A 15,235-nucleotide genomic window follows, 5' to 3' on the forward strand; every position below is an offset into this window, starting at 1 on the left:
GGTAGGCCTAATGCCAAAATGACAGATCTGACAATTGCTAACATTCATTAATCAGGAAGTTTATTAACTACCCCCACACAGTTTAGTAGAGTGCTATAATTCTAACTGTAATTGCATTATATTTTTCGCAGAAAAATTTGCAAACAAGGCTACAAACAAGTCTGCCTACAGTTTCACTCCTGCATTTCTGTAGTAGTTTGCATTTGGTTAAATACTTTGTACAAAAGTGAGTGTGTTACATCCAGAAGAAATGGACATGAGGTTGGATGTCAGCCTGACAGCAGTAATATTATACTGAACTAAATCGAACCCTATAGAGTCTTGGTGGGTGAGTGCTCGGGTGCTGTGTTATGCTGACTCATTCTGTTCTGTGAGCTCTAGTTGCATTACCGGCCGTACAGCACGTTCACTAATGATGACCGCCTCCCTCGCTTCATTTACAACTTTATTAAATTGCTCTACATATTTTAATAAATAACATCACATCACAGAGAGTCAGTGCTTCATCCTGCTGTGCTGACGTTCATTATACTTTTTCGGCCTCTATATTATAACGTGTGCTAGAGGCAGAGCTACAGTCCACTTCCCCAGGTAGACTCCCCTGCTGACGTCAATCAGTGCCTAATTGATTCAATAACGGTAAAAGCGTAGACTGAGTTGGAACTAAAACTAACACCTACTTCATGTTAAAAATGAGCTTTTCAATTATAGCTAACGCAGTTCAACTTTATACTGAAATATTAAAAGGTAAGTCATATTGTTTGCTGTTTGTTTGAATAGGATCTGCAGTTGAAAAAATGATGAATTCTGTCTGGCGTCTAAACTGATCACGTAATTTAGATACCGCTTATTGGGGTTTAAATGAGACAACTTGGCTAGTTAGATTTCAGTCTTACACTTGGAACTTCAAACTATAAAAAATGGCTTAATAATGAATGCATGAATAAATGAATGCATATTATAAACAAACAAAAAAATAAACTAATGATCTATCTATCTATCTATCTATCTATCTATCTATCTATCTATCTATCTATCTATCTATCTATCTTTGCACATTTTAGCCTGTATATACAAAAATACACACACACACACACACACACACACACACACACACACACACACACACACACACACACATATATATATATATATATATATATATATATATATATATATATATATATATATATATAAAAATAACCTGTCAGGACACCACAACTGCAGTCTACAGATTATGCGTGGAGTACTGCTACCTTTACTGTGCTTGAGTTGACAGACTAAAACCTGCTAATCAAATTTAGATTAAATTAATCAGTTTTGTTTAAAAACTTGTCCGTTCATTTAACAATTACTTACATTTATCTCATTTACACAAATCAGCAGATGAGTGAGTGAGAGTACTGCAGCTTGGTCTGTGTTGGGATTTAAATCATAACCTTGCAAGCTGCATTTGCAAACACTCATGAAAAAAAAAAAATGGAGATTTTTGTACAATGGGGTTTCGATATCAAAAAATGTGTTTCATGTTTAAGGGTGATATAGAAATGCAATTTTTTGGTTCACTTCAATTTCTTTCTCTCTTTCTTTCTTTCTTTCTTTACTTTTTATTTAGGAATTTTCACAATTTGTTTCTTTTTTAAGTGTGGTCTCAGACTTTGTTAGCACTTATACATCAAATGAGCAATTTAAAATCTTTTAATTGCATTGTTTTAAAAGCATTTTTGGTTTTCTTAGATGTGCTTCTTTCTTCTTTTTTTTTGTTTGTTTTTAACACAATACTGCATACGATATGTTCCACTGGCATTTTAAAGTTTAAATAAGACAATGCTTCCAGTGACACAGTGGTACATGGGCAAATCTGAAATAATACAGTAAACACTTGTTTTGTTGGTTTGGATAAAAGAATAATGTTTTATTCACATTTATAACAGTACATTTGATTAATATCTTCGCAGGATATCCGGCGGTGCAATGCATTGTATACGCGTATTTAAGTTCCTCTAAGATTTTGTCTTTGTACATAGGTAATTCATTTTAATTTAGAATCAACAGCCAGCAGAAAAATAAAGTAAAGTAATATATTATCTTATTGGCAGGAAGACACACGAAACACATGACACATGACCACATAGCAGTAAAGGGAGCACTATATCTTAAATATGAATCTACTGCATTAACTCACAAAGCCATCACTACAATACTCTTCACTTTTACCATCTTTTTTTCTCTTTCATCTTGTCTTCTACCTCCTTGTTGTCGCTTTCCTTTGTATTTCCTGTCCCTTTGCTTAAGGAAGCTTTTACTCTTGGACATTCAGGATCTGTGCAGAAAGGCCATGGTGCCAGTTTTTCAGTTTGGCAAATCGTGGGCCTTTTACCTCTGATTCAAACTTCTCCCTGGAAAGAGTCGAGTGGAATATAAAAAAAGGAAAAGTACTTAAAACATTTTATTATACTGAGAACCAACTTGACCAGATAGCAACAAACTATATATAATTACCTTGATTTCCTGAGAGCGTCCTCATCTGGATCTTGCACTGTAAACAAACAAGGACAAATGAGCTTGCAAGCCTGAAATGATTCACTATATACAGTTATTGCATACATTCAGGCAGTGAGACACTCTGAGCAAAGTCAGTCGAAACTCACAGTATTCGGTCCCTGTGATGTGCGCGAGGATACGGAAAGACTTGGACTGCAGGTTAGCAGCACGGCGAGCCCATTCAGAAAGCTGATTCTCCTTATCCTCTGACTTTATCACAGCTTGGTATACTGGAGAGGCACTGTCCACCAGAGGATCTTTCACAGGGAGAGAACTGCTCCCCAAGAACAAACAGAGAAGGGAGGAAAAATAAAAAATAAAAATCAGATCCACACAAGCAAATTATTCATTCGTTTAAATTAAAATTGAATTACAACCAAGGCCTGGTTTATAGTTCTGTACTGGTGCATGCTTGTGCATTTTTAACTGTCTTTTGCTTAATATGAGAGGATGTGTTTCCCAATTTGTGTATTGAAAGTAAATTGGTATTCGTGAAAATCCTGCCATTTCAGAAAAACCTTCATATTCTACTTATGCTCCTGAGCGAATGTAAATTTCCACATACAAAGATGTAAATCTCAACCTAATTGACTTTAAATAATGTAATTTGCATAGATTACTGCAGTTTTACTGGATTTGAATGGATTATACCAGGAGTCTTCAGAGTTTTTCAGGTCAAGAACTCCTTAGTTGATAGAGACATTAGCAGGGAACCCCTGATACAAAATGCGTCAAACACATCATAAAACATCAAACAATATATTTATAGAAACCAATCATATTACGCTAGTAATATTATGTTTAGAAAATTTGAACTATGTTGTTGTACATGCATCATTGTCTGTATATTTTCATATATTTTAAAAAAAAATTGTTATTTATTTTCCTTTTACTATCAGGTGGACTATTATATATTTACATGAATTTTAGCTGTCATTTTAATAGAACTTAACATTAAATTTTACCGGCAGGTGAACAATTATACATTTACATTAACACCAGCTTTAAGTTTTAGAGAACTTTATTGTAATAATTATAATATATTTAGATTTTTTTTTAATCTTTGATGCTTTTACTCATGCTTATTTTTTTTTGTATATTATATATTACCTATTATTATGTGATTCAACATTTAATTAGCGGACCCCCTGCAGTACCGCCGCGGAGCCCCTAGGGGTCGCGGACCCCCGGTTGAACACCCATGGAGTATACTGTTGAGTCAAATGCTTTGACACTATTTAGATGAGACATTTAACAATTGCAAAAACAGCATTTTGCATGATCACCTGGGTACAATTTCAGTCTTTTTTTCCTCATCTGTTTTAATGTCACACCATTTTTTTCTTTTCATCTCACTTATTTAACATTTATTCCAGGTTTTGTCGAATGTGTTTCTAGATTTAGACATTTTTCATGTGCTGTTTCATGTTCAATGCTTTTCTACCTTTCCTTTTTATCATTTAGTTGTTATTGCATGTTCCTAGTATTCTCAGTGTGTGACCATTAAAGGAGTTTGGTGGATGTTACTAAATGCAGATGAGTCAGTAATTTGTCTTGTGTGTGATACATATGCAAACAGTTCTAAAATATGCACAAATATAAAAAAAAAAGTCTTCAGTCTTTCCAAAAATTAAGGCCCAGTCATCATATTGTTTCATAAATGTTTAAAATAATAATGGTCAAATTAATGTCATTGACACATGTGATAGTTGTTGTAAAGGCCAAACTCGCGTGTCTACAGTCCCTATCGTGACACATTAGATGTTACGTTATATCAGTGCTCAGATGTACTCAGAAAATTCCTTAGTATTTATAGTCCAAAAGGAAGCCTGAACCCACTAAACCCAGACTGTAGACATTTCCTGCTTCGTTCATTATTCATGTGTGTATAAAAATGATAAAGGATATAACACAGAATTTGCAACCATATAGTTTAACTGATGACAGCACCCTTGGGATGAACACACTGCGTGTATGAGGTGAACTGTGACTACTCACCTCAGTGTAGATCCAGCATCTTCACCACTGATTATCACAGGATGACAACAGGAGGGATATGGGGCCATGGACAAAAAAGGTGGAGCATTGATGATTATAACATGAGGTTGGGTGGTGGTGGTTAGGTTGAATGGTTGATTGATGATTGGGTGAAAAGGAAAGGCAGGAAGACAAGAGATGAGGTACATACATCACGGTGTGACAGTCTGACACCTTATCCACTTATTACTTCTTGTATATACACAGATCAGACATAACATTATGACATAATTTGAGTTTGATAATATTTTGACGAGGGGTCTAGACAAGTGGGTCAGTGCAGCTCCAAAACTGCAGCTCTTGTGGCGTGTTTCTGGTCTGCAGTAGTCAGTAACTATCAAAAGTGGTCCAAAGCTCACTGATGCATGTGGGGAGCGAAGGCTGACCCGTGTGGTCCGATCCAATAGAGCTCAACTTGCTCAACTTGCTGAAAAGTTTATGCTGTTAATGCTCGGATGGTAAGGAGTGTTTTAGCATTAAAAGGGTGACCAACACAATATTAGTCAGGTGGTAATGTTATGCCTCATTGGTGTAAACACTCATATATTTAAAACTAAAAACGACCAATAACACCCCCTAGTGTACATATAAAAAAATAAAAAATAAACATTTTGTCTTTGTTCAATTTGCTAGGTTTAAAATAAAAAAAATAATTAGGCTTGACCATGAAACACAATTCAGATTCCACAAATATATTTTTTTATTTGGTGCTTATTATAATTGGTTGGTGTACTAATATACTGACAAACTGATAAAACAATTTCAGAGCTATGGATTGAAAGTGCTACTGAGGAAACTTGCCTCATATCGCTGCCTCTTGCCTGAGCCTGGCCGGCGATGGCATCCATGATGGCATCCTGTGAGTACATGCTAATTGGAGTGTTGTACTGGGCATGGATGATAGTGGCTTTGCCTCCTGGGCCCTTCACCTCAATAGGCTTGTGAGTGGACAGAGCAGAGTCCTTCAGTGCAATAGCGTTGAAGCTTGGAACATACTCTTGGCTGTGAGAGAAAATATATACAATTTTAGGTGTAGAGAGCATATATTATCCTATTATTATTATTATTATTATTATTATTATTATTATTATTATTATTATGTCTTTAAGCATTAAAATCATCATGTGAATTAGCAAACTCACACACAAGTATTATTATTATTATTATTATTATTATTATTATTATTATTAAAGTAAAATTTCAAACAATTAGAAAAGATATACAGAATTTATTGTGAATTTCAGATCTCACAGTAGTTTAACTTTATAGTAGAGCCATATGCACTTTATACACTCAATGTACAATTTATAAGGAACACCTGTATACCTACTCAATTATGCGATTATCAAATCAGCTAATCATGTGTCGGCAGTGCAATACTTAAAACCATGCGCATGCAGGTCGCTGATGTTCACTATCAAAGTAAGGAAGAAGTGCAATCTTTGTGATTTTGACCATGGCATGATTGTTGTTGACAGACAGCTTGATTTTAGTCCCGTTGACAGGACTGGTTGAAGCTGAGAGAAGGCTACTGTAACTCAGAATGCATCAATCTTTAAAGCATATGGGCTACAACAGCAGCTGACCAAATCCGATTCCACTTCTGTCTGAGGCTGGGCAGTTGAACACCGGAAAAAACATTGATTGGTCTGATCTTTCTCAATTTCTGCTGAGGCAAATAATTATCATAATTTGGTGCCAAAAGTATGAATTCATGGAACCAACCTGACTTGTGTTAGCAGTCCAGGCTGGTGGAGATGCTGTAACGGTATGGGGAATGATTTCTTGGCAAACTTGATCTCAATCACTAATACCAAACAATGTGCATTCATTCATGGCCACAAGCTGCACAATAATGCACCATGACACAAAGCAAAATGGTTTCATGAACATGACAATGAGTTTAGAAGAACTGAAGCTGTTTTGAGAACAAAGGAAAGTCCTACCCAGGATAGTGTTCTTAATAATGTACTTGTTGCTTAAGGGTTTGATATAAAACCTGCCACATAACTCGTCCAATCTTCCCTCTCAATTCGTCTGCATTTAGACTTCTTATGAGAGATTTACCTGATTTTTTGTGATTAAAGTAAATATCAGGCAATGTAGAGTCAAAATGTTAAAGAAGCATGCTTGTGAACACTCAATCACACACACACACAAATTCTGCATTCAGGAATTTTACTGACTTGGCAGCTGTGTTGGCAATGACCTGGAGAAAGGTGTAAAAAAAAGACATGGATAGAGAGAAAAGGAGGAATCAGTCTTAGCTTTGCTGTAAAAGTAAAGCTACATAATATAATCTAATGCCCTCTAGAGTAAAAAATTCACAGAGCACTGAAGAAATGTTAATCCATTTTTTTTCCAGGAACTAGTGCAACAGTAATCTGACCACACTTGCCAACCCATATGTATTCAAACATTCTTTCCCTGGTCACTTGATGAATATATTGGTTATTATTGGTGTATGTGTCTCATATGAGTGACATTCCAGTTTGCTAATGGGTACAGAATGATTGACTGCAACAGAAGTTCCCGCAACAAAGCCAGAGAACAGGAACACTGAGATCTAAGCCTTCTGAGAATAACAAGTCAGGTTACATATACGTATTCATATATTCAAATCCTATACAGGATTGTGACCACAAAAACATACATATGGCATGTAAATGAAAAGGATAATACCAGTAATATCATAATGCTTTATCAGTATTCAGTGCATTATGTGAAGTAAATTATGAGCTTGAGCCAAAGTATATAAATAAACCTGCGATTTAAAAAGAACAATGTAAAATGGGTATGTAATGTTGCTGTAAGATTTCCAGTTGTGTTCCCTGCAAATAAACACATATACATGATAGAATAAGAGCTGGTATTTGGAATAGAGTGTTACAGAAGCTGTGGTACTCTGGGTTCATTGAAAAAGCTTGTCTGTAGTTCCACACCTCTATAAATTAATGATGAGAACATCCCTCATGGCTCAGGGCTCACCTTTATGACAGGCCTGGGACACAACACATGCATGTTCTGGGCCCATCCAGAATTAGAAAAAACCTTTGCACAAATTACAAAGGGGAGAGACATTTGTATCTGAAAATAGACATCTGCTTCTGTGTTTGTGAGACCTTTGTCAGCTGCACATATCTGCACCTATTGCACATCATTACAAAAGCAAATTAAAATTGAAAGACATAGTTTGTAGATGGAGAAACAGATCTACCAGGATTTGTTCAGAATCCAGTCACGAGGAAAATAAAGAGGACCAGCTGGGCAAAAAAAAAGGCTTGTGAGATCACTTGCAAATGTACCAAAGCAATTACCAGAATGTTCTGAGTATTGCTTTTCAAAAAGCCACCCAGCCACCTCCCCAGTGCTGTGCTTTTAGAATGTTATCAAATGTAATAAGGTTAATTAAGGCCAGTGGTGTTGGTTGAGGAAATATAACCAGTCGTCTTGCGGGGTTGTAACTTTAACTACCCCTGGAATGGCGTTCCATTAAAGGCACCATACTGCATAGCCATGCACTGCAAAGCACAGGCTCGACAGGGCAGTTACACCTCTGGCTAAGGGTTATTTTTGTCCCATAGTCTGTAAAAAACACGTATGCAGAGACAGGTGTTATATTTGTCAACATATTTGTCTTCCTTTTTTCAGAGCAGACCGGAGAGTTATGAGTTTCTTTCATGATTAATGCATTACTAAGAAGTATGTAGTGAGAGTAACACGAACTAAAAAGAAGATGTGACTAAAGTAAATAAATGACTAAACAACTGACAAAAGTAACTGGACAGAAAGTTCTGCATAGACCTGCGTAGCATAGATTTGTATTTTTATTTAGTATTTTGGTGCTAGGAGTAATTAATATTACCTTCTGGTGAGGAATAACTGGCATGGGTGAGTCCATTCTTGGCGTAGCTGTGGGCACAGGGGCTGGACGTCTTGACCTAATTGAGCCAAAACAATTAATTTCATTATTAACAAAAAGCCAAGACTTAAGAAATAAAACACAAATGATTGTGCCTCTCTCTGTCTCTTTTTTTTTTTACAGTTAAATAAAACACAGCTTATTAAACCAAGAAACTGCAAAATCCTTTCTATAATACTTTCTATGAAGTCTTCATAATGCATCCCAGTTGACCAATGGTTTTTATAGCAAACACATCAAACTGCGAGTAAAAAGGTGGATATAGCTTAAATAGTGGTTGATCAAAGTCATTCTCTGTGTTTGCACATTTATATAGATAGATTGAATGTTAAAGGTACGAGCCTCCACCATGTAACCTTGAACACACAAAGCAATACGGACATCAGTCTTACATAAGCTTATGTATAGTCTGTGACACAAACAGGCAATTTCATGGATAACAGCTTCACAGATAACCGTCTACTTAAATTTTTAGTCTGCCGAGGCAGTGATTGCTTTTTTTTATAGATTTCCTTTCTGGAGGTGGTCCTGATTGTAGGCCTTAGTGTGGAATGGAGCTGTTGCGATTGTTGTGCTATTGTAAGTGTGTAGGTCAAGAGCTTCATGGTAAAGGTTCTTTATTAACACATTTTAACATTCACAATAGCATTGCGACCTTTATTTTGCCCTTTCTCCTAACATAATCAGATCAGAGGTCAGTTCAGATTTAGTTTTGCCTCGCCTGGCTCTTATTGATCTGTCATTTGCTGCTCTTTTGAAAGTAGGAGGTCAGACTGATAAGCCGATGCCTGGATGGATTTTGTTTCACATCTTATTGGGTGTAATGTGTATTTTGTAATATTGTGTTGTAGAAAATTTTGTATTAGTTGTAATCCATCGCAATGAAAAAGAAATAAACTAACAACTCTACCATATCCGTCTCTTACATAAGAAGTAGGCAGACTGTATTTGTGCATAACGTACAGGTTTTTTTTAAAATTCATTTCTCTACAAGAGTCCTGAAATGCCTCAGGACAGCATTGTCCCTATTTGTCTTGTCAAAATGCAATAAACCTGAGCTTGCATCATTAAAATGTCTATCAAGAGTTTTCATGGTATAATGTGAACGCATTAGATTTATGAAAATCCTTATAGTCATGTTCTGGCTCGTTGTCTATGTCCTTAAGGTCAGTTGTAATGTTTGTAAATTCAGAACATGCTCTCAACAAAATAATATGTTTGCAGAAGAGAAAAAATGGGAGAACATTAAGAAAGTGGGCTGGATTATTGTCACTTATGAAAGAGAGGAAGGACATTTTGGGTTAATTCCTATTAAAAATGCTACCTGCACTTTAACACATCTCTTTTTTTCAAAATGTTATACAATGACAAGATTTCCATCAAGAAGGAATACTCAGCAAAAATATTTAGAGAATATTACCACTGGTATTCAAACAAGCATTTCGTTCTACTTTAGCACAGACGGTTGCATCGTCAAGCTTAATCTTCACTGTTGAAAACTGATTGTATCCTTATTTAAAAAAAAACTGAAAAGGCTGCATTTTTGTAATTATACCCAGTTGACTGGAAGCATTTGTGCTTTTCTTCATTTCTGGAATGTGCCAGGTCATCTGTGCCTGTGTTTGTTTCCTAGATGGGAGGTGTTTAATTGCAGCAATTGTAATACTTGCATCCACTCAGCAGAACAAAGTAATCAAAATAAAGGTGGATATGATGGATTACTGGTGTCCCTGTTTAACATGTACTCAATTGAAAAGAAGGAGGTGTGTGCATGTGTGTGTGTGTGAATAGTTACTTTTGCATGCTGAGGCTCAATTTGTTAGTTGCTATTTTGATCTTGTTCTGGGCCTCCAGGTGGGTCATGCCTTCAGTGCTGACCCCATCGATGGCTGTGATGATGTCACCTTGGGCCAGGTTTCCATTAGCTGCCTTGCTGCCCGGTGTAATCTGTGAACAAGCACATAGTGTCACATTCAATCTGTAATATTTCCAACGTGGGTCTGAGTGCAAGGAAGCCTGTTCCCATTTCAATACCGATGACATGTCTATTTTTTTTATATATATTTTTTTATATGATTTGGCATTTTTTACATGCTTTCTGTAATCATTTTCAAATGTTCACTCTCTGTTAAAGACTGAAACACCATCCTGCTGTGACATGGTAGCTTGGCTTACAAGCAGCTCATTAAAGTGTTAAAAATAAAGAGTGCTGTTTAGTGCACCCTGCTACCTCCATTCGAGCCTGCGCAGTGTTCCTGTAGTCTTCCACCTGCTGCTGCTACTCAACACACACTCTGAGGTAACCCAGTTGCCAGCAATCACCCAAAATTGATAAAAGATTTCCTGACTAAAAACTTATCCTTTATTATTACATGTGCTTTTGGTACACAAGAATCGAGTGATTTATTGGTAGATCTTCAACACTATTAAAAAAGAATGCCCTACTTCTAAAAAATTACGTCCAGTATATTTACAATGTGCAGGATCATTTATCAATGGGTTTACCACAGCTGCAACCTGTTAAACCAATCCTTCTTTAAATCATTGTGCTTACTGCCTCTAACCTGCAAGCCATTTGAAAGGTCTAAGACATTATTATTATTTTTTGGAACAAATAACATAGCAAAGATTAATGATGGGCATTGTCCAAAATTCCCCCACGGTGCTTGCTGCAAGATACATAAATATTATTTTCAGCATAAAAGCCAAAGCTACACAGCTCATAGCTAATTAGTAGAAATCCTCTTTAGAGATGCTCCTTATTGGACTGAGTAGAACTCTGTTACCAAACAGCATATTTCACAGATGCTCAATTATGCTGTTATGTTCCAAAAAACATTACTGAACAGTGTTTGCGGTGTGGCATTATTCTGATAAAAGAGGCTACTGCTATTAGAGAATACCTTTGCATGGAGGAGGTGTACTTGGTCTGCAACAGTGTTTAGGTGGGTGGCATGTGTCAATTTGTGTCAACACTGCCTTCACCAGCTTGCCCTTTTTCAACTGAGCATCCTGGTACCAACACTTCTCCAGGTCAGGAATGTTTGATATTAATTAAAACATGAGTCATTAAAACAGACCACATTCATCCACTGGTCCATGGTCCAGTTTTGTCCACTGTCCCATTGTAGGTACTTTCAGTAGTGGAAAGGGGTAAACATGTCGCTACAAAGCAGCACTCTCAAACTTTTCAGTCATAGCCAGCTGTGTCTTAATAATTCTTCTGTGGGTCTGGAACAAATAGGTTATCTTTTGCTCCCCATGCACATCAGAGTCTTGGGTACACATGACCCTATTGCCAGTTCACTGGTTGTCCTTCCTTGGATCACTTTTGATAGATAATCACCACTGCATCCCAGGAAATACCCACAGGACCTTTCATTTTGGAGATGCTCTGACAAAGTTGCCATGCTTTCCCAATTCAACTCTTGTTAAAGCTGCACAGACTCTGTTTTCAACACCTTTCTGTACATAGCTGCCTCATATTACACCAAAGGTTTTATTGTAATAATATAATCAATGTTATTTGTGTTTCCTTACAGTGATTTTAATGTTATGCTTATCGAGGTAGACAATAGTGTGTATGGGAGAAAAATGATTTAATAATAATTCTTTTTGGTCTTAGAAATGTCAAGTGATTATGTTTCTTCAAAGCAATTTAAGAAATGACAACGATAAAAAAATGTGACAATGAAAATCCTGTAAAATGCACATACTCCTCTAAGAACTTTTTATTTAACAATTTGTAAGATTTACAAGAATTCTTGGCACTTTTTAATTAAAGGTGGATACCAGAACAACTAAAACATAGTCAGAAACAGACAGCAGATACTTCTAATATTTCAGAATTTTAATTCACCACTGAAAATGTATTTGCCAGCAAATCCGGCATGTTTTTTTCTGTTATGAAAATTTCTGACCTAAACACCTGAAAGGCCTCATATTTTGGATAATCTTTTCATATACACTTTTTATATGCCCACATATAAAAATAACTTGCCGATCCATAGTCTGCCTGGAACCAGAGTTCAGGAAAAAGAAATTGTGCAAAAAAAAAAAAGATCAGTCTCAGGTTTCATTATTGTACATAACAGGCAAAAGACTTTGTGACTGCAGAGAACAAACCAGAGTCAATGAAACTTTTGGCAATATTACAATAAATGTTTAGCACATTTAAAAACTACAAGGAAAACCCAAACAGAACCTCTTGCGGAACATGTTTAAGGTTGGACAATAATGCATTTATTAGCAACAGGCAATTAAAATCTGTGCTGCCATCATGTTTATTTTCTCCAATCTCTATCTGACTAAAATTTCATGATAGCTTATACGTTGTATGATGTGTCATACTGGAAATAAACAAATATATGAACATGTATCAGGTTTGTATTCTCGACAGAAATTGTCATTAGCAATCTTATGCAAGCCTCAGCCCATGTGTAGTACAGCAGGTGGAAATCCGAGTGTGTAGCATGTGCAATAGGTATAAGTGTCAATGTACACCTCCATTGAATATACATTTCAAAAGTAATTAGGATGAACCTATTTACCTTACAATATAAAACCTCCGAGATACAGCTCCTCTTAAAGCAGGCCAATGGATTTGCCTACACTTACTGACAAACCAGCAATTGTGTTTTCCAGATTATGTAAGTAGCATTCAATAGATTTCCCTTAAAACTGTGTTTTTAAGCCCAAAACTGCATTATAATATCTATTATAGATGTTTAAAGCTTAATGAAAAAAGTTTGGGCAGTAGTCAGTTAAAGTTACACACCATTCCTAAGGGCAAGGATGCAGTTACATCATGGTATATTAATAGTAGCTTATGCTTTATTACTTTTGTACTTTTGTACACTAGCTTTGCTTCAGACAAATTGGGACAAGGAATATATTTTAAAAATACTTTGTTTTCAGGCATGCTCTCAAAAGTAGCATGTGAAAAGAAAAAAAGCCTATAAATCCAATAGTAAAATAAAGTCAAGTCTATTTCTTTAGAGCTTTTTCACAATAGACATTGTCTTAAAGCAGCTTTACAGAATTTAAGAAGTAGGAGGATTAGGAGGAGAAACACACCGCACAGCTCCTGCTCAATTAAATGACGTAGAGTGGCATTGTTAAGCACGTACACAGTTCAGAATGTCTTTCATGACATGTGTCCTTTTCACACTAGCACTTAGCGATTACACCAGCTCACCTCCCTTAATATACTTCATTTCTTCCCCATGTCGGTGCCATGAAACCACACATTCCTGCATGCTAAAAAAAGACAGAAGCTATTTAAGCGGTTACTAACCCTGATTTAAAACAAGCTCTGTCGTGTTTCATTAACAAGGTCTAAATTGTCTTTCTGTGAAACATATTATAGTTCACAGAAGGCTCTCCGAGCAGCAGAAGGAAAATTTACGTCTATCTAACTAACATAAATATGGCGTTGGGAGTTTGGTGTTGCCAAGACAATTTTTTTTCTTTGTGCTGTTAGTGTCATACAGGATTATACAAGATTATAAAACTTCTCATGACAATTAAGCCAATTTTTCTGTCTGTTGGCAGTTGAAGAGAGCATGTTTCATTTTGCCACACAAGCTGATGAAACACAAGGCCCTAATGGATGACATAAGCATGAAACCGAATGCAATGTTTGACCAAAAGGTTTATATCGAAGCTTCAATGCTCTTCTCAGCTAGCCAAAGCTACATTTGCACATGCCCATTTTGTCAGCCACACCTGACCTATTCATAGAGCTTTAACTCAGTGGTGCTTCTTACCGCTCTTAGACCCTACACTGGATACATAATGTCAGTAAGGCATAACAGCTGTACTGCATAGTTATGTAATCCTGTCTGATGTGTATGTAGCACATTTGTGCTTTCATATTATATTCTGTAAAACATGAAATACTAAATGTGGTATTTTGACATCAAGATGTGACAAAAATGTGGTTCAGTTTTTTTTATGCCAATTAGAATGGCAGGTTAATAAAGAGATCATTAAAATATATATGTATGTAAAAAAGATTAAATCCAGTCTTACCCTTGAGATTGTAAGAGGCATGTTGAAGTCTTTGCCCCCCTGCAGTCTAAAGCCCCATGGTGCAGGTCCAGCCAGAGTTATTGTGTAATTGCTCATTTTGAGGGAGCGTTTAGATTGAAAGCCTCGCCTTGGGACAAGTATCTCCTGTCTTTTCCTTTGCTAGCTCTTCACTCTGCAGTCAGGACAAACACCCGGGGATGGGCAGGCACAGAGGAGCCTCTAGAACACAATAACAACAACACAGGAATGAGTGGGACAGCACATAGCCAGTCAACAAACATCTGTGCAGACAGGAAACAACTCATAACGCAGAACCCTTAACCCATCTCTTCCTGCATTAGAGCAAAATCTGATTATCAAGTGCAGCCTTGACTACATAATCAAAATAAGTGAGAAAAAAAACTGTTGAAACCCAGATAGAGCAGAGATCTTGCCTGTACGGATGGCCTGGACAGACAGCCTAAGAATAGCCATCCACTGCAAAAAGCGATAGCACTCATGTCCTCAGGGTCCGTATTTGGTGTGTAAGGAGACACCCTGAGATACCAAGCCCCTATGATTCACAGGGCGAATATAGCCTCTTCTTAGGCCAACACTTTTTTTTTTTCTCTGCCAGTGTGGCCATTTAGTGAGGAAAGTGCACCACAGAGTGGTGGGAAGAAACTTACAAACAAGAAAAAGCAATTTGTTGATTGAAGT

At 36.6% G+C, this 15,235-nt stretch overlaps 1 protein-coding gene across 2 annotated transcripts; it reads right to left on the minus strand.

Moving 5' to 3' along the window:
* Positions 1–1,882: 1,882 nt before the first annotated feature.
* ldb3b (LIM domain binding 3b) lies at positions 1,883–15,027 on the minus strand. 2 transcript variants are annotated; one of them, XM_046852902.1, is made up of 10 exons: positions 14,971–15,027; positions 14,537–14,755; positions 10,299–10,450; positions 8,447–8,522; positions 6,768–6,790; positions 5,383–5,583; positions 4,543–4,569; positions 2,652–2,818; positions 2,503–2,539; positions 1,883–2,399 (listed from the first exon to the last, which is right to left on the minus strand). In XM_046852902.1, exons 2-10 carry the CDS (start codon positions 14,630–14,632, stop codon positions 2,303–2,305), a joined length of 876 nt encoding a protein of 291 aa, XP_046708858.1. In that variant the 5' UTR covers positions 14,633–14,755; positions 14,971–15,027; the 3' UTR covers positions 1,883–2,302. The 2 variants fall into 2 exon arrangements, with proteins under 2 accessions (XP_046708858.1, XP_046708859.1); XM_046852903.1 differs by lacking the exon at positions 14,971–15,027 and adding an exon at positions 14,949–14,966.
* Between the last annotated feature and the right edge of the window lie 208 nt (positions 15,028–15,235).

The sequence above is a fragment of the Silurus meridionalis genome, chromosome 7 (assembly GCF_014805685.1).
Source record: "Silurus meridionalis isolate SWU-2019-XX chromosome 7, ASM1480568v1, whole genome shotgun sequence".
NCBI lineage: Eukaryota > Metazoa > Chordata > Actinopteri > Siluriformes > Siluridae > Silurus > Silurus meridionalis.

Coding starts and splice junctions, on each gene's coding strand:
- ldb3b (XM_046852902.1), bottom strand. CDS start 14,632: ATGAGCAATTACACAATAACTCTGGCTGGACCTGCACCATGGGGCTTT. Junction 6,791..8,446: donor CAGTTATTCCTCACCAGAAG/GTAATATTAATT, acceptor ACCTTTCTCCAG/GTCATTGCCAACACAGCTGC. Junction 4,570..5,382: donor GCAAGAGGCAGCGATATGAG/GCAAGTTTCCTC, acceptor TGTGATAATCAG/TGGTGAAGATGCTGGATCTA.